This window comes from Pteropus alecto, unplaced genomic scaffold (assembly GCF_000325575.1).
Source record: "Pteropus alecto unplaced genomic scaffold, ASM32557v1 scaffold76, whole genome shotgun sequence".
In the NCBI taxonomy this organism is placed as follows: domain Eukaryota; kingdom Metazoa; phylum Chordata; class Mammalia; order Chiroptera; family Pteropodidae; genus Pteropus; species Pteropus alecto.
In genome coordinates, this window is record NW_006443138.1 from 21953458 (window position 1) to 21969219 (window position 15762).

At 34.7% G+C, this 15762-nt stretch overlaps 1 protein-coding gene across 3 annotated transcripts in view; it reads right to left on the bottom strand.

The window, feature by feature from the left end:
- The window catches only part of POC1B (POC1 centriolar protein B), an 89165-nt gene that overhangs the window by 26559 nt on the left and 46844 nt on the right, over nt 1-15762 (bottom strand). For all 3 annotated transcript variants that reach the window (XM_006923816.2, XM_025041000.1, XM_025040999.1), the window contains 2 exons: nt 15541-15693; nt 8578-8658 (listed from right to left, as the gene is read on the bottom strand). In XM_006923816.2, coding sequence (XP_006923878.1) covers nt 8578-8658; nt 15541-15693 — 234 coding nt within the window. The remainder of the gene's footprint in view (nt 1-8577; nt 8659-15540; nt 15694-15762) is intronic.

Genomic DNA, 15762 nt, shown 5'->3' on the forward strand with positions numbered 1-15762 from the left:
CCCTCCCTCCCTCCCTCCCTCCCTCCCTTCCTTCTCTTTCTTTTTTTCTTTTTTCTTTTTTACATTTCGCATAGAAAAGTTTAACTCAAAGATGACCAAAGTTTTGCCACCCCAAAATATGCCTTTGAAGATACTGATTTTAAGCTGGTTATTAAGAAACAAAAGATTCAAAAAAGAAGCTTTGATCTTTCCCCCGTGTCTGCCTAAAGGAATTCAGATAGAAAACCTGCATGAAGAAAGAGACCACCACCTTAGCATCATAATATAAATGTAGCAGGACAGGGAGAAATCTAGCAAAGTTTATTTGTTGAACTTCCCTCTGTGTCCCATATTCTGGTGGCCCAGCAAGAATTTGTTTACCACATATTTGCTCTTTCTCTTTTACCTGTGAATTACCTGCCTTCCCTTTGAAATCCCAGACCCCTTCCTCCCTCCCCTTTTTTCCGGAATGGCATATAAACATCAACTGCCCAATGCCTCTCTTGTGTCTCATATTCTTATGGTACCCTCACTTACGCAGTTGTAAGAAATTCTGGTCATTTTCTCCGGTTAATCTGTTTCACGTTAATTTATTACCCCAGCTAGAAGAGCTTAGAAGGTGGGAGGAAAATTATTTTTGTGCCCTCACAAGTCCTATATCAATTTTGTCAACAGGTAAAAGGACCAGTTTTACTGCATCAAATATTATTTAACTAGGGCCATTTAAAAAATTTTAATTAGTATAAAATTTTTGGTAAAAAGAAACTCATTAATGTAAGCTTTCTACCCCTATAACTGTGAAACTTAAAGAGAATGAAGCTTAAATTAGTAAATTTTTCAGTATATCTAAATCAAACACAGAACTTGGTGATTATTATGATTTTTATCAAAAAGTATATTTTATTTGGAGGGAAAATAGCCTCTGACCCACACTACTAATCTATTTTACAAATTTCCAGATCTCTATTTTCTTTTAAAAAATGTCATGTTCCTTTAACAGACTAAAAAGTTTTAGTTTTTTTTTAATTTATAATACTAAAACATCTAAAGGTCAGCTATTGCATTCATAACTGTTGGTAGTTTTTACAACATGTGGGTCATGATGTACTTCAAAAGCAAGGATATAACTAATTTGGAAAAAGTCTCTTTGGTTTCTAATATTTTCTCTCCTATCTCTAAAATAACTTGTATCTGAAAAAAAAAAGTTGTATTTTCTATTTTTAAATGGAAAGAGATCTGTGAAAATATAATTTTCATCTTTTACTTCTGTTAATTATCATGTATGTTTTATTTGTAAATGCCTTTGTCAATTTAATTATTTCATTTCTTACATTTTCAAAGGGCAATGATATGTTAAACATAAAAACTTAATTTCCTTGGCTGAGAGCCTCTTGAAAAGAAAGAGTTTATTGGGCCATAAAGAACCAGGTTCTGGGACATGAAGTCTAAACCACCAGCAGCAGCACTAGGTGGAACGACAATGCGTTCACTGTCCTGGAGTTGAGGAGTACTTTTTTATACATGATGTCTTAGGGAAGAAAGATATAAGTTGTTTTGAAAGAATATACATTGGCTACAAGTAAGGGAGATGGAAGGTGAAGCGGGGGTAGTTCCGGGGTCAGTGCAGAGTCTGTTAGGAAGAAGTGTTAGCTTCTTTGGATTGGTTGTGGTCAACAGTCCGGAAAGTTCACGTGTAAGTAAGAAGCTGAGGCTCCCGGGGTTCAGTGGCACCTGGTTATTCTCTTTTAGATAATCAGGGGAATAGCCACCTGGAAGTTAATTCAGAGTTCCAACATACACTCAGTAATGTGAGCAGTCTTTGTCAGCTGATCCCCAGCTATTATTAACAGGCTAACTGCCTAACTGCAGTCTTTCTCACTCTCTGGCCACCATAACTTAATTAAGAACACCTCGGATATTTTTTTCTTGTCAGTTTTAAATGATTTCTCCACTCTGATAAGAATTCCTCTTTTACTCCTACTAAACATCTTTGAGTTACACTTAACTTTTTGAGTCACTGAATAAAAAAATTACTGTATCTGATCACTTGACATATTCACTACCGTTTGAAATTAGGACTGAAAGTCTTTTAATAAAAAGAAGATGAACTGTGGAAGGCACCAGCTAGTGAGTCCAGACTAGGATTCTACAAATGCCTATGTACATTTCCTTTCAAATGCTCAGAGCAGAATAGGAGACAGATACTGCAGGGTGCCCCAACCAATGCCTAAAGATGCTGTAAAAATGTTTCCTAAAGCTTAGTAAGCAGCAACGAAGTTACAAACAAACATACCTAGTATCACAAATCATATACACTAAATTTACAAATCAAATGCCACCTTATACACTGTTGCAAAGTTTAAAAACTTAAAAAAGAACCTCACCTACCTTCAAATTTAGAGGCTGTTTGTAAATCCAGGAATGCTAGTATATAGAAGAGCGAAAACAGGTTTGTACAACATGATTTTTATTGATTTTCCTGGAAAAGTAAAGGGGAATCTGGGGACAATAAGTTGGATATTGCCATATTACACTTTTAAAGTTATAATTTTTAGTTTTAAGACATTTAGGATTGCATACACTGTGTTCTTTCAAGTGTCTTTCCAAATCTTTGCTTACATAAGCAGTTAGGAACTGGAATAACTCTTAGTTATGCAATGTTGTTTAGCAACCAGGACAAACGGTTGCCACAACATCCATGGAAATATTCTCTCTGTATCTGCAAGTTTATTCTTTGTATGTTTATATATTTTGTCAATACATTAATATTTTTCAGATAGCATAACCATATGATAACCTCCATGAAAGTGTATAATTTTTTTTCTTCCTAAAAATAGGCTGATGCAAAAATCTTTCCCAAACGGAAACCAATGCACTTTGCTGAAAAATCCAAATCTAAATGACATCTAGGGAGGAGTATGTTTTACTACTTCACTTCCTAAAGACAGAAACAGCAGAGTATCTCTTGCATTGATTTAGCTGATCATTTTCCTGATCCTAGAAAAGAAAACGAAAAACCACAATTCTTTTTCTCTCAGCAACCCCACTGGCAAAACAATGTGGAGCCAGGAGATAGATAATCTGGGCTATTCTGAGATTACTCAGGGCCACACCTTACTGTCCTTGGGGAAAGGAGACAGGGAATCCCACAGCTGACATCCAGTGTGTCAGAAAATCCTCTTGGCTCTGCCTTTAAAATACATTCAGAATCCCATCACTTATCATCACCTCCTCTGCTACCCACCCTGGATCATGCAACTATTGCGTCCTGTCCAATTACTTCATTAGCTTTCTAATTCATCTCCTCGTTCCCCTCTGCCACCACTCCCAGCCAATTCTCAGCACAGAAGCCAGAGTGAACCAGTTAACACAGGTCAGATCCTGCCTCTTCTCTGAAGGAAACCCTCTGTGGCTCCAATCTCAGTCTGGTCTTCTAGCACTGTTCCTACTTGCCTGACCTTTCCAGATAATCACATGACTTGTTCCCTTCATTCCTTCCGTTCTTTACTCAAATGTCACCACTAACGTGATTCTTGTCCTGGCCATACTATCTAAAATGCACCTGTCTTCCTATGTGCCTGCAGCGCTTTTTTTTACCTTTGCATTGTTTTTGTTTTTTTTTTTTTTTGTTTTGGTCTACTATACTATATAGTCTTTTTTTTTTCTTTAAATCTGTGAATTGCTGGTCTCCCCCACTAGAATGTAGAATGTAGGCTTTTCCAGAGCAAGTGTTTTTGTTTTACTTTTTCTAAAGTCAAGAACAGTGAATGACAAAGAATACCTACTCAAGAAATATTGAGAACCAAAAAAGTGTGTGAGTGGGGGTGCTCCCAGCATTCTACTATATCCGCTATCCATAGAGTTAGGCGACTTAAAGATCCCAAACTAGACTGGTGTGCTTTTATTACCATTGTACATATTGTATTTTCAATTATTTCTGAGGCATCTATTTATACCTCGCTGTCCCCACCAAATGTCCCTATCAAAATTCTACCCATCTCTGGTCAGGTCAAGAACTGGTCAAAGGTTTTCTTCTAGAGAAGTCCTCTAGTTTCCTGTAGCCCATTAATGATCATTTTTGAGTACTCCCATTAACTACCTTTCATTGGATCATCATGTACACTTGGCATCTAGTATATTGAAACTGCCACTTATTTCTTATACTGTTATGTCCATCTGACTTGGTAAGTTTCTTCAGTTCAGGTAGCCAGCTTGATATCCCCCTTAGCTTTTTATGTAATTCCTCCATGTAGTACGGCTTTAAGTATTTTGATTGACAGAGCAATAAAAGACTATAGACCTTGATATGTTTCTATGATGTAATTACAAATTCTCAGTTTATTATAAAGAATTAATTTGACCTGAAATATTATCCCTAATTCTAAAGAAAGGTATACACATTATGTTCATATTCTTTACACAGTTGCCAGAATGAAGATGAGAACACGTTTCAGTTTTCTGAGAAGAGTCTAGTGTTTCGACAATCAGAGCAACACTAGCAAGATTATCAATTTCACTTTGTTCATTTGTAGGACAAATAGTAAAATTAATATGTCAAAACTTAGGAATATGGTTTATCTAAAAATAACAAGACATTTTAACAATCCTAGAATATTTTAAATAAATTTTTATAGTCGGAATTTTTTTAAAAAGACATTTTATATTAGGATACAGAAGAGAAAGTCCTATTTTGCTGCTTGCCTTTTGGACGGGTTGGTGGTGGTGAGGATAGGGACGGCGAGTTTTGGAACATCTTATGTGGCTACATCACATATCAATGCTATTGCTAAATGCCCTCGTCCAATCCTGAACACAAATCCCTGGTCTAGTTGTAACTGAATAAATGAAAACATTAAAAGAATCAATGGAAACGTGAACTAAATAACCTTTAGAAAATCAATATATAATAAGTAACAACGTAATCAGAATAAAGATTCAAGAATTTGAGATCAACATTATTAAACTATGTTTATATGACAGCCCATATAGGTCTTCACAGAAACATTTTTTACAACAAAGCTTTAAAAATGCAGATTGGTTACAGCTTATTTTGATGCTGAAATATTGTAACAAATGTCCTGCCTGGTATTAGAGACACAAGTGCAAGCCACAAAGATACCAACTGTTACACTGTATGCCATAATTTCTTTCCTGTAGTAGGAAGGCATCAGAGCGTAGATATCAGTACTCTTAGATTTATAAAGCCTCCTGAATATAATATTAACTCAAGCCAAAGCAGAAATAAAAGCCAACTATTTCCTACACCATAACAAACCTGCCATTATCTTACTAAAAAATTTAACAAATTAAGGTTTAAAGAGTAATCTTTTTTTGTGTCCCATCTCGATAAAATGCATTTCTAAGGAAACTTTCTTCTGGTTCACAAAAAACAAACAAATCCCAAAATAAACAGTAACTACAATAACAAAAACTGAAACTACCTTTAAATACTGCTTTAACTGGATTCCATATTTTGGGGGGTTTTTAAAATTATAATCACATGTAAAGTTCTCACCACAAATATTTAATGCAATTGTGCTTCATGCCAGAGTAGAAACAAATCTTCTTCATAATTATGTCTGATTTATTGTGCAGAAGCAAAAGAAAAGCAGCCAATGTATAGAGGAGACTACAAATTAAGAGTTACTTACTAGTAGATTAATGGGAAGGCAAACAGTTAAAAGTGATTTCACTTTAGTGTTCTGAACAATTATCTATCAATGAGTTAAATACAATATATACACTTTGAAAAGGCAACCTACTGAATGGGGGAAGATATTTGCAAATGATACCATTAAGAGGTTAATATTCAAAATATATAAAGAATCTATACAATTTAACACCAACCAACCAACCAACCAACCAACCAAACAAACAATTCAATTAAAAAATGGGAGAGAACTTGAATACACATTTCTTCCAAGAGGACATATAGATGGCCAACAGACAAATGGAAAGTTGCTCAACATCCTAATGATCAGGAAAATGCAAATCAAAACCACAATGAGCTATCACCTCATATCTGTTCAGAATAGCTATCATCAATAAATCAACAAATAATAAATGCTGGTGAGGATGTGGAGAAAAGGGAACCCTTGTACACTCTTGATGGGATTGTAAATTAGGGCAGCTACCATGGAAAACAGCATGGAGATTACTCAAAAAATTAAAAATAGAACTGCCATATATATGACCTAGCAATCCACTTCTGGGTATTTATCCAAAGGAAACAAAAATATTGATTTGAAAAGGCACACTATGTTCATTGCAGCATTACTACTTACAGCCAAGATATGGAAGCAACCTAGATGTCCATCAGTAGGTGACTGGATAAAGAAGATGTGGCACATGCACATAAGTGCACACACACACACACACTCACACACACACACAGGAACATTATTCAGCAATGAAACAGAATGACAGTTTGCCACTTGCGACAGCATGAATGGACCTAAAGGGTATTATGTTAAGCAAAGTAAGTCAGAGAAAGACAAATTCTCTGCATGGTATCACCCATAGTTACAGAGAACAAAGGGGAAGAGGTGGGGGGGGGGTGGGAATAAAGAAAAACAAAACAAAACAAAAAAGTTTAAAGGAAAGCACTTTAGAGATAGTCTTTATAAAAATCTAAGTGCTTTATTAGCATCCATGTATTCAGAGAATACCCTGTAAAATACATAAAATCAGAGTCTCTATGCCTTTCGTGGAGACAAGCAGCAATCTTTCAAGTTATAAGAATCTACCTAGATGGGACTTCATAAACCTGAAACCAAACCAATTTATACCAAACAAGTTTTTGTTTTACTGTTTGTTTTATTTTCATGTAGCATCAAGAATACAACTCAAAGTAACAACAGAATCTTCCTTTTAATGCTTACATATTGGGTTGAACCATGGGAAATCACTGATGTTAGACCCATTTAGCCTACAAAATGGTAATTTCGTATAATTTGACCTAATATTATCCTTATGTGGATAATAATTGTACCCTTCAATCTTATTCTGTTTTGTACCACAACTACAAATTTGTCATGTGTTTATTATACAGAATTGTCCTTTAGAAGTAACAGGTACACCGTACTCCTGAGTTAGAGTCCTATAGACTAGCTGACTTTGGCATGTCTGGATTGCCATCCGAGGACAGAAACCCTGTTATCAATTGCTAGGTGGCAGTTATGCTCACCTCCATAGCACACTGTCGAGAACATCTGAGCTCTTCAGGTCATGAAGCTTTGCAAAGCTTGAAGGTACTGGCAGGGAGAGGGAGTCTCAAAATGTGGACTAAAGGTTGTTGACAATCTGTGATATCTTCTAAGTCAGAAACGCCCAATTTTAGTCTACTGACTACCTCCTAAGAAAGCAGCACATTTCAAAACCACTTAACTTTTGCTCATCTCACTACAGGGGCAAAACCCAACTCACCAGAATTTTAAATTTCAGCAGCATGCCCTTTGAGTAGTTAATTGCACACGAGTTTATTGAGCACCTACTATAAACCAAGCACTGTGGCAACAGTTAGATGTCTAGTTATTTTTTAATGTCATAAGTTATTAATGCACAAGTGCTAGTAGGGTTATTTTATAAATATGAACACTGTAAGAGACAAGATCACAGACCGCTTGAGGTCCTACTTGTCATCACCAATTCCTGGACTTCTCTTTGACAATCAGCCCCTTGCTTGCCTCTCCAGCTGATTTCTTGTCCCCGGGACCTCTCATGAGTGATCTAGGAGTCTTCTCTGTCTGGGATTAACACTGAAAGGACCCATTAATAAGTACAGTTCTGGTAAAGGACAGACTCAAGATGGAGTAGTCTCTCTACAGAATTCCTCTATAATAAATACAGATCTATTGGAGAGTGTGTAATGTCATAATGTCAAGTGTTTGTTTTGTTTGTTTTCCTTTTTGGCCATGCATTAATAATTTACCCAAAATATTTAACTTTACTGACACTGTCAAAGTAGTGTCGCCAAAGACCACGCCATTCCTCCCATTTGTTCTGATTAGTTTGCACCGACTAGCAGAATCATGAGCAACAATGATCTGCCTTGCAAAGATGAACAGACTCAAATTGAAAGGCTAAGACTCTCAATTTTTGAAGACTTTGGATATACTGGCTACACTGAGTAAATAAGTTATCCATATGGAATTTTTATAAACAAAACTGCAAGTATAAGAAATACCTCTTAATGTTTGCATAATTCATCAGAAAGGATAAACAATGGAAAATGATGTTTTTCTTATAGCTTCTAAGGAGAAGACTAGAAGTAAATTTAATACCTCTGAAAGGCAATTAACAAAAGAAATCTGTTCTGTGACAGCAAGTGAAATGTAACCTGGGGGGGCATCTGGCAGGGGGCAAGGACCTTGAGATGAAACAGTGAGTATGGATTAGACAGTTCAATGTCCTCAAAGTGAAGGCTTTTCGGGAAACTGGTGCTGCTTTCCCTTGTGGCTATTTAGACATTTTGTAAACATGACTTTTTGCACAGTTTTTGCAATTTAGCCCACCTTTTATCTCCTCTCCCACACACTTTTTAAGGAAAATGGATTATACCAAATAATTAAATGCCACTAAATGTCAAAGAAAACTTACTGTGGTAGAATCAAAAGAAAGGACGTCCACAACAGGGGGAGTAGAGGTCTGCAAATCAATTACCTCAAGTTTTGGATTAATCTGTATATGTACATAAAAAAAATTAATATTAGATTTTTATACTATACGAAACTAGATGCCATTTGTAACAACCTAGAGAGTATATCCTAATATATTCTAAAATTAAAATATATTGGTATATTCATTAACATGGATGTAAACATTTGAAATAAAATATTAGTCTACCAAATCTATCAAATGTATAAGAGAAGCTCGTCATGACCACATTAAATTTATTCCAGGAACAAAAAGTTGATTTTACATTAGAAAACTCTATATAATTCTCCTGTAAGGGGATTTTTAAAATAAAATAAAATGACCCACCTCAAAAGATGCAGAAAAAATCCTAGAGAGTTTATTAAGACAAGGAAATAAAAGGTGTTGAGATGTAAGAATTGGAAGAGAAGAAATAAAATTGTCATTCTATATAATTATCTATGGAGGAATCCCAAAAGAATTTACTGCTATACCATTAGAATAAAAGAGTTTACTAGATTGAAAATCAATATATAAAGTCGACTGTATGTCTGCACCTTAAGACAGAAAATGTAAATTTAAAAAAGATATTTACGATATCATAAAAATTTTTAAATACATCAAAATAAACATACAAAGATGTGTATAAGCTTAATGGGAAAAAATAATGAAACTCATGTAAAGACACTAAAGGCGGCTTAACTAAATAGAAAGCTATACCATAAGGAGCTCAGATACAGAGCCCTGTATATATGGAAAATAGATATAAAAGGAAAATTGTACCATAAGTCAAGAGGAAAAATGTTTTATAGTTGAGAAAACTGGCTCAGTATATGAATCCCTATCTAATACTAAATACAAAGGTGGACAGCAGATAAACTAGAAACCCAAGTACTATGATAAAATTATAGAGTTAATAAAAGTACATCTCTTATAATATCTTTGTAACCCAAAAAGTTACAGTTTTATAACCCAAAGCTGCAAAAGCAAAACCATAAAGAAAAAATTTTTTGATGCATCTGATGATATCAAAATTAAGGTTTTCTATTTCACAATGGACACCACAACGTTAATCAGATAATAGAATAGAAGGAAATCGTATGCTGTCTAAAACCAAAAAAAGGATAAATATCTAAAAAATATAAGACAAACTTACAAAAACAAATGTGAAAAAGACAACAATTCCAAGAAAAAAACTATAGGAAAAAAAAACTTGACAGTTAACCAGCAAATGAAGAGATTTTCAGAAATATTAGTAATTAGATTAAAAAAAGATTAAAGCAAACTACAACTCGATACCTATTAAATTGCAAAAACATGAAAGCTCATTGATGCCAACATTACCTACAGCAGCATTGTTTGTAATGGCAAAACAACAACTGGGAAAACAAAACCCACCATCAGAAATCCCCAAGTATTTATCAACATTAGAATAATTACATAAATTGTGGGAATTACCACTGTGGTAATTCACTGGAATTCTGTACAGCAGTGTAAGGAATGAAATACAACCATGTGCAACAACACATGAATGTATGAATTCAGAGTCCATATGTATGAGCCTCAGAATTTTAATATTAAATGAAAAAGTTATAGGAAAATATATTCAGTATAATCTCACTTATATAAAGTTTAAAACCATCCAAAACTAAATAATATCTAAATATAGATTCAAACATAAGTAAAAAAAAAAAAAAAAAAAAGCAAGGGACTAATCAGAGTGGTGACAACTGAGAAAGATTATTTCTGAATTTGAGAAGACCAAAAAAAAAAAAAAAGGAAAAAGAAACTACATCATCACCAAACATTTAGTAAACATTATGAATACCAAGAAGTAAACAAAGGGTAACAAAGATAGCAGAACTTCATATGAAATGAATGATACCAATAATAAGTGCACCGAAGAACCTCAGGAAGAAACTGCTGACTGAGCACCTAGTGAGAAAGGCTTCCTGTGGAGCAGAGTTTAAGATGGCTCCTTTGAAGAAGGTTTAGAAAACAAAAACAAAAACAAAAACAGAGCAAGAGCAAAGAGGTAAAAAGCATTCCTGAGCAGAGTGGTGACATGACTTTTGCATAGAGTAGCAATAAGAGAGGTTGCCAAGGGTCAAATTCTGAACGGTGAAGGAATTTGGGAAGGCACAGAAAAATTAGAGGCTATAATGTGCTTTAGAAGGATTAACCTGACAGAGACATGTTGAGTATCAAGAATAAAGCATGGGTAACAAGGAGGGCACCACTGCAACAGTCCTGGACTGTGGTGATAAGGACTGAGCCAGAGGTAAAAGGAGTGGAATAATTTTAAAAGCACTTATCATGTTTGATGGGCATAGCTGTAGTTTTGGGAATAATAAGAAGCTTTTATAATTATCCAGCCAATTGTGTTAGAGGCGGAGGTGTACAAACCCGATAATCCCCATGCTACAGTAGAGAAGAGATTAGAACTGTGCAGGGTGAGAATGGGGGCTATCCACTCAGCCTGTCAACACTTTCGTTCCTTTCTGGCTGTTCCATAAAGCAGAACACACAGCCCCCTCCTATCAGCTCTCAGTCCAGAGTTAAGGCAAAGAAAAGAAACCTAAAGATGGCCCACTTTCCTTTCAATATTAGACTAGCTGTCCAAAGACACTGCCTGCAGACATTTTATTGTCTTTTATCTGCTGCCACCTAGCGTAGATATGGAATTCTTTCCGTATGAAAAATACAATCTAGTACCATCTAAAATTACAACTGCTCAAAAAATCTAAATCACATGGAAATTAATGGTCAGCATCTCTCGCAGAGAAATCTTTAAGCTTCTACAAGTTGTGAAACTATTGATACAACAGTATTTTACTGTATTGTGGCACAAGTTGCCACCACAAACTTTAAATGGAATAGGAAATTCGTACTAAGTAAAAGTTTACAGTCTTCTCCATAAAGAACACATGTTGAAGGCGAGGACACACACAGTAAAGTTCTTTGCTAGCTAACCTCCAGGAACACTAACAGTATCTTCTAGCTCTCTTATTTTTATTAAAGAGAAGAACCCTTTAACAACTAAAGTTGCCTTGAAATGGAGTGGGCTCCTTGTGAGAGCTTGAGAAATCCATCACTGAACAAGAGCATATAACTGAGGGATTCATGCATGTGAGAGAGGTTAGTCTATATGATCTCAAAAGAACCATCCCACTCTGAGGTTCTCTGTATCCAGCATACTTAGTAGTCCATGAACACAAACACTGCTACTAACAAATTCTGAAGGGCAAAGAATCTGCCTATTTTGTTCCCTGCTGCATACTGTAAAGCTAGTACAATGTCCAGCACATAGATATTTAATATCTGCTAACAGGATGAAATTTAATTTTGATTATATTAAAGCATTACATCAAAATGGTTAAAAGTACATAACAGAACCAAAGTGCCTGGGTTGAAATTCTAGTGTTGCCACTTACTAGTTTTAAGATTTAACTTGCATGTACCTCAGTTTCTCATGGGATAAAAATGGTACAACTTCATAGTTTTTAGTAACATTCAATGACTTCATTTACGTAAAGCCATTAAAATAAAGTTACATGTATTAGATATTATTATTATAATTACTATTATCATGTAATTGATGAAGAACATTTATTGAGGTACAAAACAATAAAAGCATATATCATGACAAGAACCAAAATACAAAATTGGTAGAGAAGTGGTCATTTTTTATCACAATTGTAATGTTCTCAACCTTTACAGATGATTGAGATAAAAACCCATCTCTGACTTGAAGACAAATTGATTACTTATAGCTTTAAACAATGAATTGTTGCCAGATTTTCAAGAAATATTATTATACATTAAGTTTCTCCTTCAAGAAGGAAAGTTTGCTTTTGACTGTGCAATTTGGCTCATGACAGTCTGAAGAAGATAAAGTCAGCATGACCTAGTAATGTGCCGCAGAGGATTGTGGGTAGGGTTAAGACACATTACTTGAAAATTGGGCTTCTTTCCCACCAAAAAAAGAAAGTTTTCGTGTTTTTAATTAAGATAGAGTGCCTAGGCCAGGAGCACTACAAAGGATCCGCAGTTACATCAATAGAAAGGACACAGGAGAGGTCTGTTTCATACAGTCGGGGTGAGGATTTTATGCTTCATACTTTCTTTCATGTGATCTCTCTCATCTCTTCTAAAAGCAACCTGCTAACACCCTGTCTACTCATGTAGGAATTATTAATTTATATATTTAGTCAGCTGGTACCCAAGGTCTAAGATTCCACAGGGTCCCCCACCTTCAAACAAGTGGAGCTTTGAAGCTGGCAAATGGGTGGCTTTTGCAAAAGAACAATCTCACCCAGAAGACTGAAATTATGCAACTCAAATGAGCTTCATAGAAAAAACACAGTAAAATGCAAATTGCAGGTAATGCTTTGTTGCTTCAAACTCGAAAATGAAACATTCATGGCTACTTCAAAAGGAGAAAGTTGGTGAAATTAGATTATTTAGATGCCATTTGTTATCATCTAATAATACATTTTATTCTTTTAACCATGAATTCCAACCTCAAAAAAAAGTTTTTGCTAATTTTCAAATATTTTCAAAGTAACATATGTAAGCTGACCTTGCCTAAAGCTTTGAAAAAAATTCAATCCACAAAATTTAGTAGTTCAAAGTAAAGTTTACTTAATCTAAATGAACACAGCACAACTTCTAGTCTGATTCATGCTATTCTATTTTAGGTGATATTTTCAAACTAATAGTTTATGGCTCTATGAGAGATTCACAGACATTAATTTGAAGTCTTTAAAAATAATTTGATATTTAAGAATTATTCATAATATTAATTATGTTTTCAGTCCAGAAAACTTTATACCTTGCTTTATCAGGAGAGATTTTTAAGAAAAATAAATTGAACAATTGGTTGTTCATATGCAGAATCCTATCACTTCTCTGGCATTTTATATCACAGATATGAAGGTGTTATATAAATGTAAGTAATATTGTGTGCTTAATTTTAAGCAACCATGAGTGTTTATAGATCGTTTAAACAGAGAACACACAGGCTGACTTTCTTAAGGCCACAATGTAATTTAGTGACAATGCTCAACATTCTGTACAATGTTAACTGAACTATAATTCCAAGATAAAAAGTTAGTTTTTAATAGAGTTTTTTAAGTGTATACGTTAAAACCACAGCTGAGAGTGGCTTTGTGCTGCCTGGGTCATCCTGACCTAGTCATACAAAGCAACCCAGCTAGTTGACTGCTTTCTGGCTGCACTGTCAGAGAAGAGCTCCTCAGACAACTTGCTGACATTTTAAAGAAAGCCCAGCACTCTTAAATGGGGTGAGAATGACAGTAAATCACAGAGAAAATGGCCTGAATGGCTCGAACCACCAACGCTGAGGTAGTGTGGTGTGATGGAAATATCACTGCATTAGGAGCAAGGAGATCCAGGCTCAGTCTGCAGCTCTGCCACCCATCACTCTGGAAAGGTGGCTGAGTGGATGACAGGGCAGCAACAACACTGTTGGTTAAGCTTAGCCAAGCCACAGAAATGCTAGAATAAAAAACACAGAGAGTCAATACAACTGGCTTGGGTTAAACCAGGAAAGGAAACTCAAATTAAGATATATTTCACATATATTTTATGTGAATACGTGTGATCACAGGGGATCAAAAAATACATCCATTATTGTAGAAACTAAAACACAAATGTGGTGAATCACAAATAAATTACATTATATTCTTTCTTTCAAAGAAATAAAAAGAAAAAATGATACAATAAGTAGCATGAAGAAGTAGTAAAGTCTAATGGTAAATACTTTAGAAGAACTAGAAAGATGGTTAGAAGTTGGTAAGGACCAAAATTATAGCAAAGAACTGGAAATAAATAGTACTAAGGAAAAACTGGACATAAATATCAAAATGTGGATAGATTAAACGAAATCTAGAAAATAGTCCCAAAAGTTTAAAAGTTTGAAAAACAAACTTACACACACACACATACACACACAAAACCTGAGACTAACAGAAATACCTGAGATCTGAGATAACAGAAAACGCCTAGACTAAGGAAACAAAAATTAAATAAATGATTGAGGGGGCGGGGCACACAGACCATGAAAGAGGGTACACAGAACCATAGCACAAATAGTGCATGAGGCAACTGTGAATTGCCACTCAAGAATAAACCTTAACTCAAAACACTTAATCTGAAAGCAAAGAAAGGTTCTGTCAATGACGAAAGAAAAAATTCCAATGAACAGGAAATAATGATTGATATCAACTCTTAGAAGAGAAAAGGGCTAAAGGAGTATCATGCAAAATGAAAAGAAATAGAGTAATACCAGCTGGGTATCCAGCAAAGATGAATATTTTCTTTGAAGAGAGTAGAACATTTAAATCTATAGAACCTAAAGGAACTTGTCAACAAAAATCTACAGCTAGATAATTATAAACTGAAATATATAAGCAAATAGTAAAATAGTCTCAATTATGAAGTTTAATGCCCAAATCTCTTCTTTTTATTGTCCATAAGATTTTTTCTTTACTGTAAAAGGGATTAAAGATATTTATTTCAATAACTGTTATAAAAATTCTTACCCTTCAGCCCTATTCTCATGACAGCCATTGCATGAGCTCCCTAAACATATCTAGAATATGAAGCTTGTTCAGACTTCAGTCACCAGAGGCCTTAGATTTGAGTCCCCATTTCCTATTACTATTAACACAATTTTTAAGTTCTATTTCTAAGCCTTCAAGAAGCAAATACGAATAGCTTTAGAAATATTACACGCTACCATATTTATAGTTGTATTAGTGAAAATAATTGTTTGTTGAAGTGCTGCTGTCTTAATGCGGGACTAGATTTTATATAATTAAGTATAATTTCAAGCATCTAGTAGTCCATAGCCCCAAAATGTACATTTACAAATAGAAGGACAAATATGTATAAAGTACTCACTTCAACAGTCTCAATTTTTCCCTCATGGGGATGTGGTGTTCTTGGGTAGATATCAAGAAGATGTGGTGGCGAATCAAAATGTAATCTTTTGAGACTTTTTTTAAAAACATCTTTACAATTCAGCTCATCAAAGTTAGTCCTCCATAATAAAACCTATTACAAATTAATCACATTGGCAGTTATTAACTTGCATGTACAAACTATAGAATTAAAAATATATAT